At 45.9% G+C, this 16,525-nt stretch overlaps 1 protein-coding gene across 2 annotated transcripts in view; it reads left to right on the top strand.

The window, feature by feature from the left end:
• Nucleotides 1-16,525, top strand: part of NUP155 (nucleoporin 155) — an 871,946-nt gene that overhangs the window by 568,551 nt on the left and 286,870 nt on the right. For both annotated transcript variants that reach the window (XM_086960546.1, XM_086960547.1), the window contains 2 exons: nucleotides 13,389-13,493; nucleotides 13,705-13,859. In XM_086960546.1, coding sequence (XP_086816672.1) covers nucleotides 13,389-13,493; nucleotides 13,705-13,859 — 260 coding nt within the window. The remainder of the gene's footprint in view (nucleotides 1-13,388; nucleotides 13,494-13,704; nucleotides 13,860-16,525) is intronic.

Here is a 16,525-nt window from a genome sequence, read left to right as displayed (position 1 = left end):
AAAGCAGAATATCAAAAATATCACAACCGGAAGATCGGAAAATATATTAGACACCCCAAAAAACTATTTGAAATTATAGGGGCATGCAAATAGATGGGCTGCAATAGTGGTTGTCTCAAGCTAGTAGTTGGTATCTAACTATATAAGGCGCGAAAGATGGAAGGAGTTACCACAAAACGCTCACCTTAATATTAAATCGAGATGCAAACAGATATACTAGTTGAGAGGCTTCCCTGGAGGCAATTTGCAGAAGGATCATGACGGTAGTCGTAAGGGCCCCCAGTCAGTCAGGGCCAGGAGGTAAAACTGCTAGGTGCCTGCACACAATTAAAGCCAATTATAGAATTATAACACGCGAGCCCAGTAAATAAATTATAAAAAAAGTATAAGGGCTTTTGTGAAGATATAAAAAGCTAATTAAACAATGAGAAACCCCAATATAACGCTCACCTACATTTCAGCTCCTCGAGTTAAGAGCCATTGATATTATAGTAGCGGTGGCCAACGTCGGCAGCTATGGATATGTGCAGATATATCCACAATATATGTGTGGAAAATAATTATTTCTGGAACCTGGATACAAAGTAGGTGAAAGCTAAATTAGAACCTAAATTGAGGTGGAAAAATATACTAAATATTACGAATAAGCCCCCACACATTCCGCTTACCTTTTTAAAAAAATATTCTATCCGATAGAAAAGGAGACCATCCGCTCCGCCGTCAAGGGAGCTGATAGACACGACCTCGCCATGCCACTCCTATAAATACGCAATACTTCCGGGCTAAATGAGTCATGACTCTGTGCACCTGAACAAACAAACAAAAGACTAGAACGTCTTTGCATGCCTCGAAGAGAGAAAAAGAAGCATCAGCCATTTTGAAACCGGGGATCACAGGGAAAGCGCATCCAAAATAAAAAACTGCTCGATATGACGAGAAAAAAGAAAACATAGGCAGTTTATCGGTGCACACCACACATAAAAATAGGGAAAACAAACCAAACAAATCCCAAAAGGATAAATACACACAAAGAAATAAAGTCCATCCTAAATGGCTATATTTTTAGCACTGAGGCCGCAAAAAAATGCGAAAACAAGTGCATATGCAGTAGATAAAGTATTAAAAAGGCAGAGACGGAACTAAGGAATCCCAAAGTATAGAGGGCTAATCTAGAAAGAAGAGCCCCATCAGAATAAGTCCCAGGAGGGGAATACACGATGTGCACACTCAGAAAAAATGGTAAGATCTAGGTACTGCATAAAGATGCAAAACCACACAACCATCTAAATGATGGCATTTTCCCTCGGAAGGCACTCGTTTAAGCCCGTGGTGGCTGTTTGGAGAGTGAAAATCCAAAACACTTCCCTCTTACCTCTGAGGGCATCAACTTTGCCATCCTTGGGGCAGATCACTCATTCAAGAATAAGCCATTTAAGGTCCTCGATGGTATGTTTGAATTCATTCCAGTGAGCTACCAGTGGAGCTCCCATTGGGTGGTTGCGGATGGATGACTTATGTTCACTGAACCGGGTTCTAAATTGCCTACCAGTCTCACTGACATAGCCCTTCTGACACGGGCACAGCAGGAGATAGATAATATTGGTGGTCCGGCAATTAGTCATTTCTTTGAGAAAAAACTTTTTCTTGTCCCATAAAAGTTCAGAGGTAGTAATAACAAAATCGCATGTGTGGCAGTTACCACATCTGTTGCTACCGCTAATGTGATTTGAACCTGTGATGGATCTCCGGGACAATCCAGCATCCTGGTGTACTGTGGCCCTAACCAGGGCACTTCTAAGATTCTTATTTCGCCTAAAAGCAAAAATCGTTTTTCCCAGTTTTCCACTGATTTGTCGGTGTTCAGGATATGCCACTGAGAATTGATAATGTACCTCAATTTGTCATTAAAGTTGGAGTGGGTAGTAACCACAACCAGTTTAGGATCTTTTTTCTCTTGATTTGGTCACAGCAGGGCGTCACGGTTAAAATATTTTGCACTCTTGTATGATTCTTTGATCAATCTATGTAGGTATCCCATCTGAAGAAACTTAGTCTTAAGTTGTGATGCTTGCAACTCAAAATTGCTGATGTCAGTGCAATTTCGACGAAGCCTCGGGAATTGGCTAAACTGTATACTGTTCTTCTGGGTCCGTGGATGGAAACTCTCATAAAACAGAAGAGTATTCTGTGCCGTTGGCTTCGTGTATAGGGATACTTCAATGAGCTGGTTGATAACCTGAATCTAAACATCCAAAAATTCAATTTTAGAGGTACTGATGTTAGTGCTGAATTTGAGATGTGGGTCACATAGATTGATCCATTGAATGAATTAATTTAACTGTTCCACTAGACCCTTCCAAATGAAAAAATATTGTCTATAAAACGATTCCAATTGGTGACATTCTCAAAAAAAGGGGCAATCTCATTATAAATTAACCTCTCCTCGAAGGTACCCATGTACACATTAGCCACATTGGGGGCACAGGCCGCACCCATGCTAATACCATGGACCTGTTGGTAAATAGAGTTATCAAACTCAAAAAAGTTTTCCCTGAGGACAATGGCAAGACATTCCAGGATGAACAATTTCTCAGCAGGGCAGTCACACAGTTTGTGTGTTTCTGACCTTCTTCAACGCACCGCCTTGAGGGATATTGGTATATAAGGCCTCAATGTCCATTGAGACCAAGATATCCGTATTAGCATCAAAGCTAATGCCCTCAACTTTGGTGATAAGATGTCCCGTATTACGGACATAAGCAGGTAGGAGGCAGACCATAGGCGAAAGACAAAAGTCTACAGATTTTGATAGATGTTCAGTTAAGGACCCAATCGTAGACACTATAGGTCTATATGGTGGAGTACGGGTTTTCTTATGCATTTTCGGCAAGCCATAAAGGACCGGAATTTAAAAAAAATACATGTTAAAATATTCGAATTCTTGATTACAAATGGTTCCACGCTCAAGGGCTCTTTGGGTGATCTCAAGGATCTCAGCTTGAATTTTTCCCAAAGGATATGAAAGGACACGGCGATAGTGTTCAGGGACATTGAGCATGAGAAGTATCTGTTCCTTATAGTCCTGACTATCTAGAACCGCAATGCCACCACCCTTATCACTAGGTTCAATAGTAAGGGTGTGGTCAGAGGATAGCTTCTTAAGGGCCTGATACTCCTCACAGTCGAGATTATAAGCTGGTTTAAGAATAAAATTAGTCGAGCTCTGAATTTTAGAGTATACACTTTTTTCGAATTTACTGACTTCCGGACGGACCTGGTTTAATGACGGGGTAAACACAGAGGTCGGTCAGAAACCAGAAACATTATCTTTGGGTAAAACATCTTGACCTGAAAAGAACTTGCGGAGTCTAATTTTCCGGAAAAAAGATTGAATGTCTTTATTAAGTTCAAAGGCATTAAAGAAGGTACTAGGTATGAACGACAATCTTAGGGACAGCAAATTGATAGTCGGTTCATCAAGAACCTTGGCATGCTGTCTCCTCCTTCCGTGGCTACGTAGGAGGGAGCAAATTACGCAGTGGTGTTGCGTAGGGCGGCCGAGGCTCTCCACCTCGAACTCCCTACAGTGGCCGTCAGGACTAACCTCCTGACAGAAGTTCTTCAACTGGCGGCAATATAACGCTCACCTACATTTCAGCTGCCTTTTAATGATGCACTGTCTGACGTTCTTTTGGCCACTTTGTCTAGGCCCAAAACAGGGGCTCCTGTGGATAGTAACGTGGCCCGACGCCATCCCCCGGCTCTGGGCTACCCCCTCTTTCTCTCCCAAAACCCCACCCCTGAGAGCTTGGTTGTCAAAGCCTCTGCATCCCAGAGCGCATTCCCTTCTGCTCCCCCGTATATGGAATCCAAGAAGCTGGAGCAGCTTGACAAGCAGCTTTTTCATCTGCCAGCTTAGGGCTGCGGTCGGTGAACACCGCATGCATCTTGGTCCGTTACTCCAACTTTGTGTGGGACACGGTTGCGCAGGTGCTGCCCAACTATCCGGAGGAGGCCCAGACAGAACTCGCCCAGGCTATTGCAGCTGGGGGGGGCACAGCTAAGTTCACCATCCGTTGTGGGCTTGATACCGCCTACTCACTGTGCAGGGCGATTTCCACGACCGTGGTGCTTCAGCGTCACGCCTGGCTGAGGACAACTGGCTTTTCGGGGATGTCCAAATCACCTTGATGGACATGCCCTTTGATGGCATTCGCCTTTTTGGCAACAAAGCAGATAGTGCTTTGGAGCTCTTTAAGGATTCACGGGCTACGGCCAAGTCCTTGGGCCACTCGACCACTCGGCCTCCTCCGCCTTCTGCTTTTCGCTCCTTTTGTGGCCACTGAATGGATGCCCCAACACCCTTATTCCAGAGCTACAGACCGGCGCAGCAACAACCTGAGCGCTGCCGCGGATGTGGGAACCGCCAAGCCGGTTCTGGGGGCCAGCGGGTGGGTCAGTCCACCTCCACCCCCTCTGCATCCACTTCAAAGTCTTCCTAGTCCGACTTTTCAGGCCCATCAAACGCCAGTGGACGGCAGAATACGCCATCCTCTCCCTCACTGGCGCAACATCACTTCTGACAAGTGGGTGCTGCAGATAGTCCGAAGGAGCTACCCCCTCCCCTTCAAGACTACCCCTCCAGCCATGCCACCTCGTTACCACCACATGTCGGGGGACCATCTTGCGCTTCCACATCCGGAAGTCATGGCCCTCTTGGCCAAGGGGTCCATCGAGCGAGTTCCTGGGTCAGAAGTAGGTCTTGGTTGCTTATCCCACTACTTTCTGGTCCCCAATAAGGACAAGGGCCTGCGTCCTATCTTGGACCTCAAGGACGTCAATGGCTTCCTCCGGAAGGAGAAATTCAAGATGCGGACTCTTGCTCAGGTCTTGTCTACTCTGAACCCTACAGACTGGATGGTAGCGTTGGACTTGCAGGACGCTTACTTCCACATCCCTGTCCTGCCAGCCCACTGGCGTTAACTGTAGTTCACGGTAGGGCACGAGCATTTTCAGTTTACTGTGCTCCCCTTGGCCTTACCAGCACCCCTCGGGTGTTCACAAAAGTGATGGCGGTAGTCGCAGCTCATCTGCGCAGATCAGGGATTCCAGTCTTCCCCTATCTCGACCACTGGTTGTCGAAAACGGGCTGGCCCCAGGCAGTCGTCTCCCACCTCCAGACTACGGCTGACCTCCTGCATTTGCTGGGGTTTTCTATCAACGTGGCAAAGTCGCACCTGATTCCCTCTCAGAAACACCTCTTCATCAGAGCATTTCTGGACTCTGCAAAGTTTCGGGTTTGTCCTCCCGAGCAGCGAGTCCGGGATATTCAGGCTGTGATTCTGATCTTTCAGCCTCTATCCTGGGTTTATGTCAAGATGACCCTTCGGCTACTGGGCCTGATGGCCTCCTGCATCCTGCTTATGGATCATGCCAGATGACATATGCGGGCTCTGCAGTGGGACCTGAAGTTCCAGTGAGCACAGCATCAGGCAACCTGTCCTATCACATCCAGATCTTGGAGGGCACTGCAACACCATTGCAGTGGTGGCTCAAGAATCGCAATTGGGTCAATGGCAGATCCCTCTTCCTTCCCCAACCGGAGCACACAGTGGTGACGGACATGTCCCTCCGGGGATAGGGCGGCCACATAGGAGAGGTGGAGATCAGAGGCCTTTGGTCTCTGGCGTAGTCCCGACTCCATATCAATCTTCTGGAGCTTCGGGCGTTCCGACTTGCACTGAAGGCATTCCTTCCCTCTGTTATGGGGTGAGTACGTCAGGTGTTCACAGACAACACCATCGCCATGTGGTACTGCAACAAACAGGGCGGGTGGGGTCATGGACCCTATGTCAAGAGGCTCTGTGCCTCTGGACATGGCTGGAACATCAGGGCATTTCCCTGGTGGTTCAACACCTGGCAGGTTCTCTGAACGCCAGGGCGGACAAACTCAGCCGCTAGTGCATGATGAATCACGAATGGCATCTGAACTCTGATGTGGCGCAAGGTTTCTTTCAGCAGTAGGGAGAGCCTTGGTTAGATCTATTCGCCACCGAAGAGAACGCTCAATCTCGACAGTTCCGCACGTTGAAATTTCCAAGGCGGCACTCGCTAGGCAACGCATTTCGTCGGAGTGGGGTTTGCGGTCTACTATGCGCCTTTCCACCTATACCACTTCTACCCAGAGTGCTGAAGAAGATCAAGCGCGACCGGGCCCAAGTCATCCTTGTGGCTCCGGACTGGGCACGAAGATACTGGTATCCTGAGCTACTCAACATGACGATGGATTCCGCGATCAGACTGCCTCTTTGGGAGGATCTTCCGTCGCAGCAGCAGGGGAGAGTCGCCCACCCAAACCTGTCCATCCTCCACCTCCTTGCGTGGAGATTGATTGACGTCAGTTGACATCTTTTGACCTGCCTCCCAAAGTTAGTGATGTTATCTTGGCAGCCAGGCGTCCCTCCACTAAAAACGGTATACGCTTGCAGGGGGAATATATTTGTGGCATGGTGCATAGGAAAGGTTGTGGATCCTCTTTCTACCCCTCTTTCAGAGGTCATCCTCTTTGTACTTTCTTTGGCCCAGCAGGGCTCTGCTCTGGGCACTATCAAGAGCTATCTTGCGACTATTTCAGCCTTCCCTTTTCAAGTCCCCTGTTGTAAATAGATTCTTAAAAGGCATTACTCATCTTTTCCCTCCTGTTCCTTTCATAATGCCTCCATGGAACTTGAACCTCGTTCTAACTTAGCTGATATGTGCTCCCTTTGAGCCACTTCACAACTGTCTTCATCTTACCACTTTAAAGACTGCTTTCCTGGTGGCCATCACCTCTGCCAGAAGAGTGAGTGAGCTCCAGGCTCTTTCTTCTAAGCCTCCATTTCTCTCAGTCCATCCTGACAAAGTTTTTCTGCTGACTCGTCCATCTTTTCTGCCAAAGGTTGTCACTGCCTTTCACATTGGGCAGACCATCACTTTGCCCACCTTCTTTCTGTCTCCGCATCCCTCAAAAGAGGAAGAGAGGCTCCACCGTCTGGGCCCAAAACGTGAGGTCTCTTTCTGTCTGAACCGCACGCAACAGTTACGGATGGATGACCAGCTCTTTGTTGGCTACGTGGGCGCCAAGAAATGGTGGGCCGTGCACAAGCGGACCATCCCTGGGTGGATCGGTCTGTGCATTAAGGCTTGTTATTCTTTGGCTAAAAAGGAGCCTCCAGTGGGGCTAGGTGCCCATTCTACCAGGGCGATGGCAGCCACTACTTCTTTGGGACGGGGAGTTCCCTTGCATAACATCTGTCAGGCAGCTACGTGGGCTTGGCTGCACACGTTTACCAAGCATTACTGCCTGGACAGCCAAGTCCGGAGAGACGGCTTCTTTGGCCGTTCTGTTCTCCAGGTCTTTCTGGTGTGATCTTGGTTTGCAGACCCACCACCGGGGTTGATATTGCTTGGGTATCTATTCTAAGGTAAGGAATCTATCACTACTTGTTTCTTTCAGATGCACAAGTTACTTACCTTCGGTATCGATATATCTATAAGAAACATTAGTAGTGATAGATTCCTTACGGCCCCACCGTTCCTCCCCATTCTACAAACTGATTTCTAGGGTTAAGGTCATCCCTATCAGGGCCTTAGTTTTATGGCACCAGTGGTCGGTTTCTTGCATGGCTCTGCGTTCCAGGCGCGGAAAGTCTTGTACAGAACTGACATCAGCACGTGTGGGTGCGTCTAAGTAGCTCCAGCGACGTCAGCCCATCGCCAACGACGCACGCGGAGCCTCACAACGACACCTACCATCGCGCAGGGGTATAACTCACAAAAAACTTTCCGGATCCTGTCTGACATCTGGGGGTAATACTAAGGTAAGGAATCTATCTCTACTAATGTTTCTTACAGATATATCGTTACCGAATGTAAGTAACTTGTGCATTGGAACATATAGCTCATGCTGATGCATGTTTAAGTCCATTCTCATATATACAAAATGGAATCCACTCTGGTAGTGGTAGTGATCCCTACAATGATGGGGAGCACACAGTGTTGGTTTAAATACCCCTCACACACCAACAGGCCCCTTGGTGTCATTCTTCATCATTGGGGTCTTCGCACCCCTCTACGGGATGCGGCGTGCTACGACTCACGACTACGTAGGAGCACTGAAAGTGGACTATGTGTTGATGTGTGTGAGGGAAATAAGTGTGAGTGGTGAGGTGATGGAAAGTGATGGTTAAAAGATACCTGGCTCGTAGGAGAAAAAATAATAAAAAAATGTTAAGCCCTCTGCTGGTATCGTTAAAAAGGTGCAGGGTGAGGTTGTCTGTTACTGATTAGGGTACGTCAACCTCAAAAGTGCGTCGACATGTTTCGGAGTGTAAAAACTCCTTCTTCAGGACGAGAATATGCACAGTTATCCTCACCATACTCACTTGGAAATTTTGATGTCAAAGTGTACTCTACAAAAATTTAAAAGGTGAAATGTACCTATTCGTTTTATGGCGAATGAAGCCTGTTGCGCCCAATTGGCGTTATTAGTACAGAACTTATGGACAAAGGCTAACTGGCCTCATGAGCCAAAGCGCAGCCGAGGGCTTAATACATTTTTTAAATTATTTTTTCTCCTACGAGCCAGGTATCTTTTAACAATCACTTTCCATCACCTCACCACTTACACTTATTTCCCTCACACACATCAACACATAGTCCACTTTCAGTGCTCCTACTGAGTGAGTCGTAGCACGCTGCATCCCGTAGAGGGGTGCGAAGACCCCGATGATGAAGCATGACACCAAGGGGGCCTGTTGGTGTGTGAGGGGTATTTAAAACAACACTGTGTGCTCCCCACCATTGTAGGGATCACTACCACTACCAGAGTGGATTCCATTTTGTTTATATAAATTGCTAGGGGAGACAGAATCCACTTCCTCCTCTCCCTCCCTCCTCCTGTTATTCTCTAAGTCCATTCTCAGACAATGTAAGTCCAGAAAAGCTAAATTGAGTACGTGGGCTGGGAGCTTGTCATTACAATCTCCACAGCTCCATTATGGCTTTACTGAATGCTAGGAAGTATGGTATCAAACTTGTCAGCATCATAAACCCACACTGATGCCAGTATTGAATTTATTAGAAGATTCACTCAGTGGCATCTTAAAGATGCCCCCTGAAAAACAACCAACTTCCTAGTATGTAGCTGACTCGTCTGTACCAGCCTGCCACTTCCAGACATGTTTCTGACCCCTGAGGTGGGAGTCTTGTGGGTCAGAAACAAATACTGCACTGGATGGAGGTGCTTCACACCTTCCCCCAAGCAGGAACAGCAGAGGTGAGCCTCAAAAGCTTCCTTTCCTATGATATGCTAGCTAGGGCCTCTCCATCTAGTGGCGATGCCCGCTCGCCTCTACCCCACCAAGCCCCACTTTTGACGGGAAAATTATTAATCCGCTGTGGTGTGCCCCTCTCAGCCATCCCTAAAGGTGTCGTGGGCTGAAGCGACCCCCTTCTTTAAAAATTGTCCATATGGATGAAAGTATTTTAGCCAATAGGTTTAGGGAATGCCCCTCCCCAAAGAGAGAGGACATACAAATGGTGTAGTCACCCTAAAGGTAAGTAGCCCTTTGGGTATGACCTGCCAGTACCTGTAACACTCCCAAATAGAGTATTTAAGGGCACCCCTGAACCTTGATCCTCTGAATCCTGGCGACCTAAAGAAGAGGACCGAAGTGCCGCGTAGCAGTGTGGACTCCACACAACTGACTTGGCACCAGCTCTACCAGCCTATCTGCAGCCCTCAAAGAAACCTGCTCCGAACAGCAACTCGTTCTGCAGGACCAGCGGCCTCAAGAACCCTGGGAGAAATGCCTGCCTTCCCCAGAGACCAAAAACTCCTGAGGACAGCAGCCTTGTCCACAAAGAAACCAGTAGGAAGGACTCCATTAAACGGATTTTCCCCGGCGATCCGCACCTCGAATCCATCGGTGGCTGACCTCTACTGGACTACACGAAAAACAGGCTGCTTCAGCACAAAAGTTGCCCCCTACAGTGACCGGCTCCGGAGAAGAATTTCCAACTTCTAAAGGCACCCCTGCATCCTCAGCCCTCCGACTTTAAGGAACCCAGCTGACATATTGTCCCGGCGTACACCGACATCTCAAAATACCTGCACAGTCATTGGTTACCTTCGCCCAGCTTCCTGGTCTGAGCCTGCAGCCTGTTTGTGAAACAGAGTTCGTCCATCCACTTGCACTGGGCGCCCAATGTTGGCTTTGCACCCTGAACCCGGCCACCCCAGTGCTGCTGGTGGTGTAAGCTTGGTGCTGCTTTGTGGCCCTCCCCATGCTTTCTTAAACCCCTCAGGCATGTGCCCTGAAACCGCGGGTACTTAAGTGCAAACTCTGCATCTCTGATCACCCTCAGTCTCCATAGACTAACTTTGGGCTAAGGGCACCACTTTTGACCTTTGCACCCGGCCAACCCGTGCCGCTGGAGATTCAGACTTAGTGCCCACTTGAACGTTGCCCTATGTTGGTCCAAACCCCGAAGACTAGGGTAGTAAGTCGTGTACTTACCTGTTAATGTGCAGAACTGTTTCCCTTCCATTGTATTTTTTGTTATTTGCATTAAGTGCAAAAAACACAGTTGATGGACAGAATGCAGAACAATGTCTTACATTCACCCCAGTACAAAGATCTGGGCCTAAATCCATAGTTTTTTTTGCACTCCTGTCCACACCACCCTAGGTCAGCTTGTTTCCGGTCCAGGGCAGGCATGGCTTGGCAGTTCGGGCTGGACTGTTCCCATGAGGCACAGGGTCAGACTGATTTGCATATAGCCATGTCTGAACTGGGGTGGCAGAGTGGGCTAAAGAACGGTGATGGATTAAGCCCAGATCTTTTGACTGGGTGTGAGTGTTTGATTGGTTCAGATGCTCCGTCCGTTACCACCCCCTTTTGTACCGCTTTTGGCCGCCATAGGTTGGGCAGGGTATCCTCAGACGTGAGTCCCTTGCTCACCTTGCCACTGGATTCAAGCATGCCGGGCTGAGGACGGCTGGAATGCCAGAAACTGGTCCTCGAAGCTTGTTTCTGGTCCAGGGAAGGCATGGCTTGGCAGTTCGGGCTGGACTGTTCCCATGAGGCACAGGGTCAGACTGATTTGCATATAGCCATGTCTGAACTGGGGTGGCAGAGTGGGTGTGAGTGTTTGATTGGTTCAGATGCTCCGTCCGTTACCAAACCCTTTTAGCCGCCATAGGTTTGGCAGGGTATGCTCAGACGCGTGTCCCTTGCTCCCTTTGCCACTGGATTCAAGCAAGCCGGGTTGAGGATGGCTGGAATGTCAGAAACCGGTCCTCGGAAGCTTGTTTCCGGTCCAGGGAAGGCATGGCTTGGCTTGGCAGTTCGAGCTGGACTGTTCCCATGAGGCACAGGGTCAGACTGATTTGCATATAGCCATGTCTGAACTGGGGTGGCAGAGTGGGCTAAAGAACGGTGATGGATTAAGCCCAGATCTTTTGACTGGGTGTGAGTGTTTGATTGATTCAGATGCTCCGTCCGTTACCACCCCCTTTTGTACCGCATTTGCATTAAGTGTTCATTTTCTGCATTGCTAAGTGTTGCTACTATTGATTGACACCACAAAGTATTTCTAATACCACTGTAAAGTATTCCTATTGCTATTTGCAACACATTCCAACTGTACCTGAAAGTATTGCTGTTTTTAAACTGGTACTGGCCTGGAACTGCCATCTGCGTCTCTATCAGATCAGCAAGTTATTCACCTTCAGTATCTCCTTATCTCGGAAATAATCTTTATAACCACATATTTCTTACCAACACTCTCTTCCAAATGCAAACAGATTTCTGTGCATAGAGCACCCTTCTGAGGTCCTTAGTGTCTGCACACTAGTACATAAGCATAGTTTGTGGCTCCACGCTTCTGGCGTGGAAAGGTAGCAAAAAGAAACTGACAGCATGCTGGGGTGGCGCACATATAGCCACCACATACATCACTTTCGGCGTCATCGGCACACACTGAAATGATGCCACTTGCCGGCGCACAGAGGTACTGCTGAAGAAGTTTCCAAATCCTATCTGATACCTGGGGATAATTCCCAGGTAGGGAAACTGCGACTAGATAGAGTCTCTACCAGAAAAGGCATTACTGAAGGTAAGTAACTTGTTCAATGATGCCCCACTTTATAGCCTGGAGGGCACTGACACTATTTGGATCATAAATGGATCCATTCTAAGTTGGCTCATAAGGTTATTCAGAGTAAATGAACTGCTGGCCCTGTTTGTTCTGATTTTGATATTATTTTTCATAAGTATATAGTTGTTGTTTACAGCAAACAAATGATGGACGAAATGCTGACAATGCAAACATTCTACCCCAGTCAAAGGATCTGGGTTAAATCCATTGTTCTTTTGCTCACTACACCACCCCAGTTTGTATAGTTGTTGTTTATACACTTCTGATGTTCTTTTCTCAGGCCCTGCCATCTTTATATTTCAATCAGGAGATTGTATACTCTCCTTTGATACTGAGGTGATGTTTCCTTAAATCTTGCGTTGCCATCACTAAGAGGATTCTCAGTAAACAAACCTCTAGAGAGTCAGTTTCCTGATGCACAGCCTCCAAACACAGATCATAAGCATTGCACCATGGATGGGCCTCATGTAGCTTGTTTGGTTAGACTTTAGAGAATATGGAGTAAGGCTTGATTAGCTGTACAACTAGTTAGAGTTCACTTATACAGTGCACTGTTCTCCACAGGACCCTCATTCACCTCTCAGAAGTATAGCAGCTACTTAATTGATTTTAGCGGCAGAACCTCCTAGAAGTCTGCCACTCATTGACATGCTCCCTTCAGTTTAGTGAGAGTCAACCACTCTTCAGGGGTTGCTCTTCACAAGCTGTTTGCAATTCAAAACATGTAAATCTATGTTAGAGTCAAAGTGGTGAAAGATGAGTTACTTACAAATAGCTAAAGTTCTCCAGAATTGCTGTTTAGACATTCACGTGACATACACTCTTCCGATATGATGCTGACACCCGTCACACATTTTTCCTTTGAACCTCTCAGTATGACCTGCAGGGATGAAGGTTAGGCCTCTCCACTTCATCTGCTGAATGTGAGATGGGCAGCATGTATTGCTCTAATAATGTTTGCTTGCTATAAATGTCTGTAAATGATGTCCTGAGATTTTCGGTACTGTGATTGGGAATCATTCGTAGAATGTTAATCTCTGAAAGATACCAACACTGGAGAAAAGATACTGTAGATAAGTAACTTTGTTTCTTTTTTGAGTTTCATTTATTTGTTTTATTATAAGAATGAGAAATGTACTTTTTGGAATACATCTAATGTCTGATCTGTTTCCTTTTTCCCATCTTAGTTTGAACATATGCTAAAACTCACTCAGCGATCAACAGATGAACTCTTTAATATTGCATTATATAATTGGCTGATACAAACTGACCTGACGGACAAACTACTAGAGGTAAGATGTTGTATAGTGATGGTTTTAATGAAATGACTTAGATTCTTTCAAAATACATACATTGCAGATTGTCACTTACTGTAATATATGAGAGCAATTTCATGCTATAAATCTGGAAAATCGATTATATATATATATATATTTTGTATATTGTGTATTACTTTTGTTTTCTATGATTTTAGTTTAATGATTACTTGTATGTTTCTTTTAGATAAATTCTCCATATTTGGAGCCTTATTTGGTTCGTATGGCCAAGATTGATCAAAATAAGGTCCGATATATGGATTTGCTTTGGAGGCACTATGAGAAAAATCGGAATTTCGGTAATGCTGCCAGAGTATTGGCAAAGCTGGCAGATATGCACAGGTACAATTTGGGAAGATCTATTAATAAAATGTTAAATGAATTTGTAAACACCAATACCTGATAGTTTTTTTTAAAAGAAACGTTATTTTGACTTTTTGAAATGTAACAGTTTGGTAATAGAGAACAATACTTCCGGCACAGACGGGTTGCATGACACAAATATAGCAACATTTCAGGTACATAGTAAGCATGGCTAAGATGCAGATTGAAAAAACAAGGTGGTGGTAGCATGTAACAGCGAACAAAGACTACAGGGATTGCAGAGGATACAACCACCTTCTTTTGGACACTAACCCCTTCCCATTCCAAGGACACGATTGCCATGGGATGGCCCTTAGTTTGGTTGTCAGCATTGATGTCTGGATCGGTTTCTCCTGTCAAGTATTTCTCTAGGGATATCAGTTTTTCAGTCACCATGACTTGCACCTGTATCCCTACTTCCAATCTAACCCCATTGCTTTGTGGCTTTTGTCTGTATTTCTTCAGGTTACTATGCCAGACAGCCAAGGCAGCTATATCCACCCCACCCTCTGAGACTGAAGTGGCTTCAGTGTGCTCTCTGACATGGTCAGGGCACACCAAGGATCCCATCTTGAGACTTACCACTGCAGTAGGAACTACAGATGGCCTAGGGGGAACCTTTTTTGGACAGTTAGGGTCTCCAGTTAAGTGCCCATTGGCCTTATAATGAAATCACCATACTTCTTGGCATCCCAGTTTTTACCCTGGTACCCTCCCTTGGGCTGTTTAGTTTCTCTGTGCCCACCCTCCTAAACATGTTTTTGGGAGCCTTTAGAGGACTTATTTTTTTATCTTTATACTGCCCACTTTCTCTCCCTTAGGAGGATCATCAACCCCTCCATGAGACTATCTGTCCACCCTAGTCTTGACCCAGTAGTCCGCCTTCTTTCCCTGTACTTGGGAAGAGACCGGACCAAGGTCATCCAAGTAGTGATGCAATTTTTGGATACGCAGTTACTTAACAGATGCTCTTTCATAATTAAATTATAAAGCCCATCATGGTCTTGCTTCTGGCTACCTTTCAACCAGCCCCCTAGAGTTTTGCTTTGACTGAGAAGTCCATGATATCTACAGAGGTCTGACTTGAGCTTTTTGTGAGTCTCCCTAAAAGTAATCCTGCACTCCTCAGTTGTGAGTCCAAAGCTCTCAATCCGGGAAGCCTTCATGAGGTCATAGGCCTCAGCATCTGCCTCATTAAGTTTCAGGAGTCTATCTCTGCACTTTCCTGAGTACATCTCCCAGATGGAGAACCCCAATAAGTTTGGTTGAGCTTTCCCATATTACAAGCCCTCTCAAAGACTGTAAACCATATGGTGATATCATCACCTCCACATATTTGGGGACAATCTCTTTGGGAATTTTAGGGTCAAATGTTTTCTCTCTGCCCCTATTTATTTGTTTTCTGCCACCATTCATGGTTGCTGGACCCATCACAGCCTTTTCCCTTTCTGTGATCAGTATCCTTTCCCCTAGGGCTATCCCTCGGGTTAGGCTTTTATGAAGTATCTCATCCTCAGTGAGTTCTTCAATGTATCCTGAATGGCCTGACCTATCATCAGTAGAGGAAGGCACTCTGGGCACCGTTCTCTGTGGTTGGTTAAAGGGACCACATCTTCCCTTTCTAGTGGAGGAGGATGAAGCTCATCTCCACGTTCACCATCCCCACCCTGACCCTCAGGTGGAGTAGTGTCATCCCTTAGATGGGCCAACTCATACTCTGCCAGAAGCTTCTGAAGCATTGCAGTGGTAGGATGTGAGCCAGTTCTAATTTTTAAATTATTATAGAGGACTCTTAGCTGCTGTTAGCTAATCAGCAGGTAGGGGGCCAGGTTGAACTCCTGATCCATGCCCCCTGTAAAGCTCATTGTTTGCTAAAGTTGGGACCTTTTCAGAAAAACTACAAAAACTAATAAAAATCGACTTTTAGTATTCTTTTTAAATTCTAAATAGTGTGGACTGGGGGTCTTAACACAAGGCCCTAACAGTTACTTTTTAAAAATTTAGAAAAAAGTTCGAATTTAACAACAATAAAAAATTCGAATTTAACAACAAACAAAAGTCTTAGCCAAAGACAATATTGGATTCCTTAGTGGAATCACTTATTAACAGAGCTGCACAGCAAATGTCAAGTTTTGTATCCCACTGCTGAACTTCCAACGTGGGAAGCTGACACTTTAGTATACCAAAAGGAGGTATGCTGTGTAAAGGAATCAGGTACCCCTTATGTGTAGACAAGACATATTTAGCAATGCCAAGGTGCTCTATCTAGAGTATTGTGGGCGACAAGCCTTAGGCTTATCAGAGAGGAGTGTTAGACATTTGTTGCACACACAGTCAGTAAATGATGCACACACTCAAAAAGGAGATCCACACCAATTTAGAAAAATAACCGGTATTTTTATATATATTTTGAAACCAAGAAGTTTGTAAAGAGATAAAGCTTTTTTGGACTAGACTTTTTACAGATTTAACAATGTTAACCAAAAGTTCATTTTTACGCGTAATGCTTTCCTATGGAAGAAAGAACATTCACTACATATATATACTTACAATACTTTTTCGTGGGACCCCTTTCTGTCATTAGGTGGCAGAGAGACAATTACTAAGTTCCACCAGCAGAATCGTCTCATCTGCCCTGGTGAGTC

This window comes from Lissotriton vulgaris, chromosome 3_1 (assembly GCF_964263255.1).
Source record: "Lissotriton vulgaris chromosome 3_1, aLisVul1.2, whole genome shotgun sequence".
In the NCBI taxonomy this organism is placed as follows: Eukaryota; Metazoa; Chordata; class Amphibia; order Caudata; family Salamandridae; genus Lissotriton; species Lissotriton vulgaris.
The sequence above is the reverse complement of the archived record's forward strand: the minus strand, read 5'-3'. Positions and strand labels throughout refer to the sequence as shown.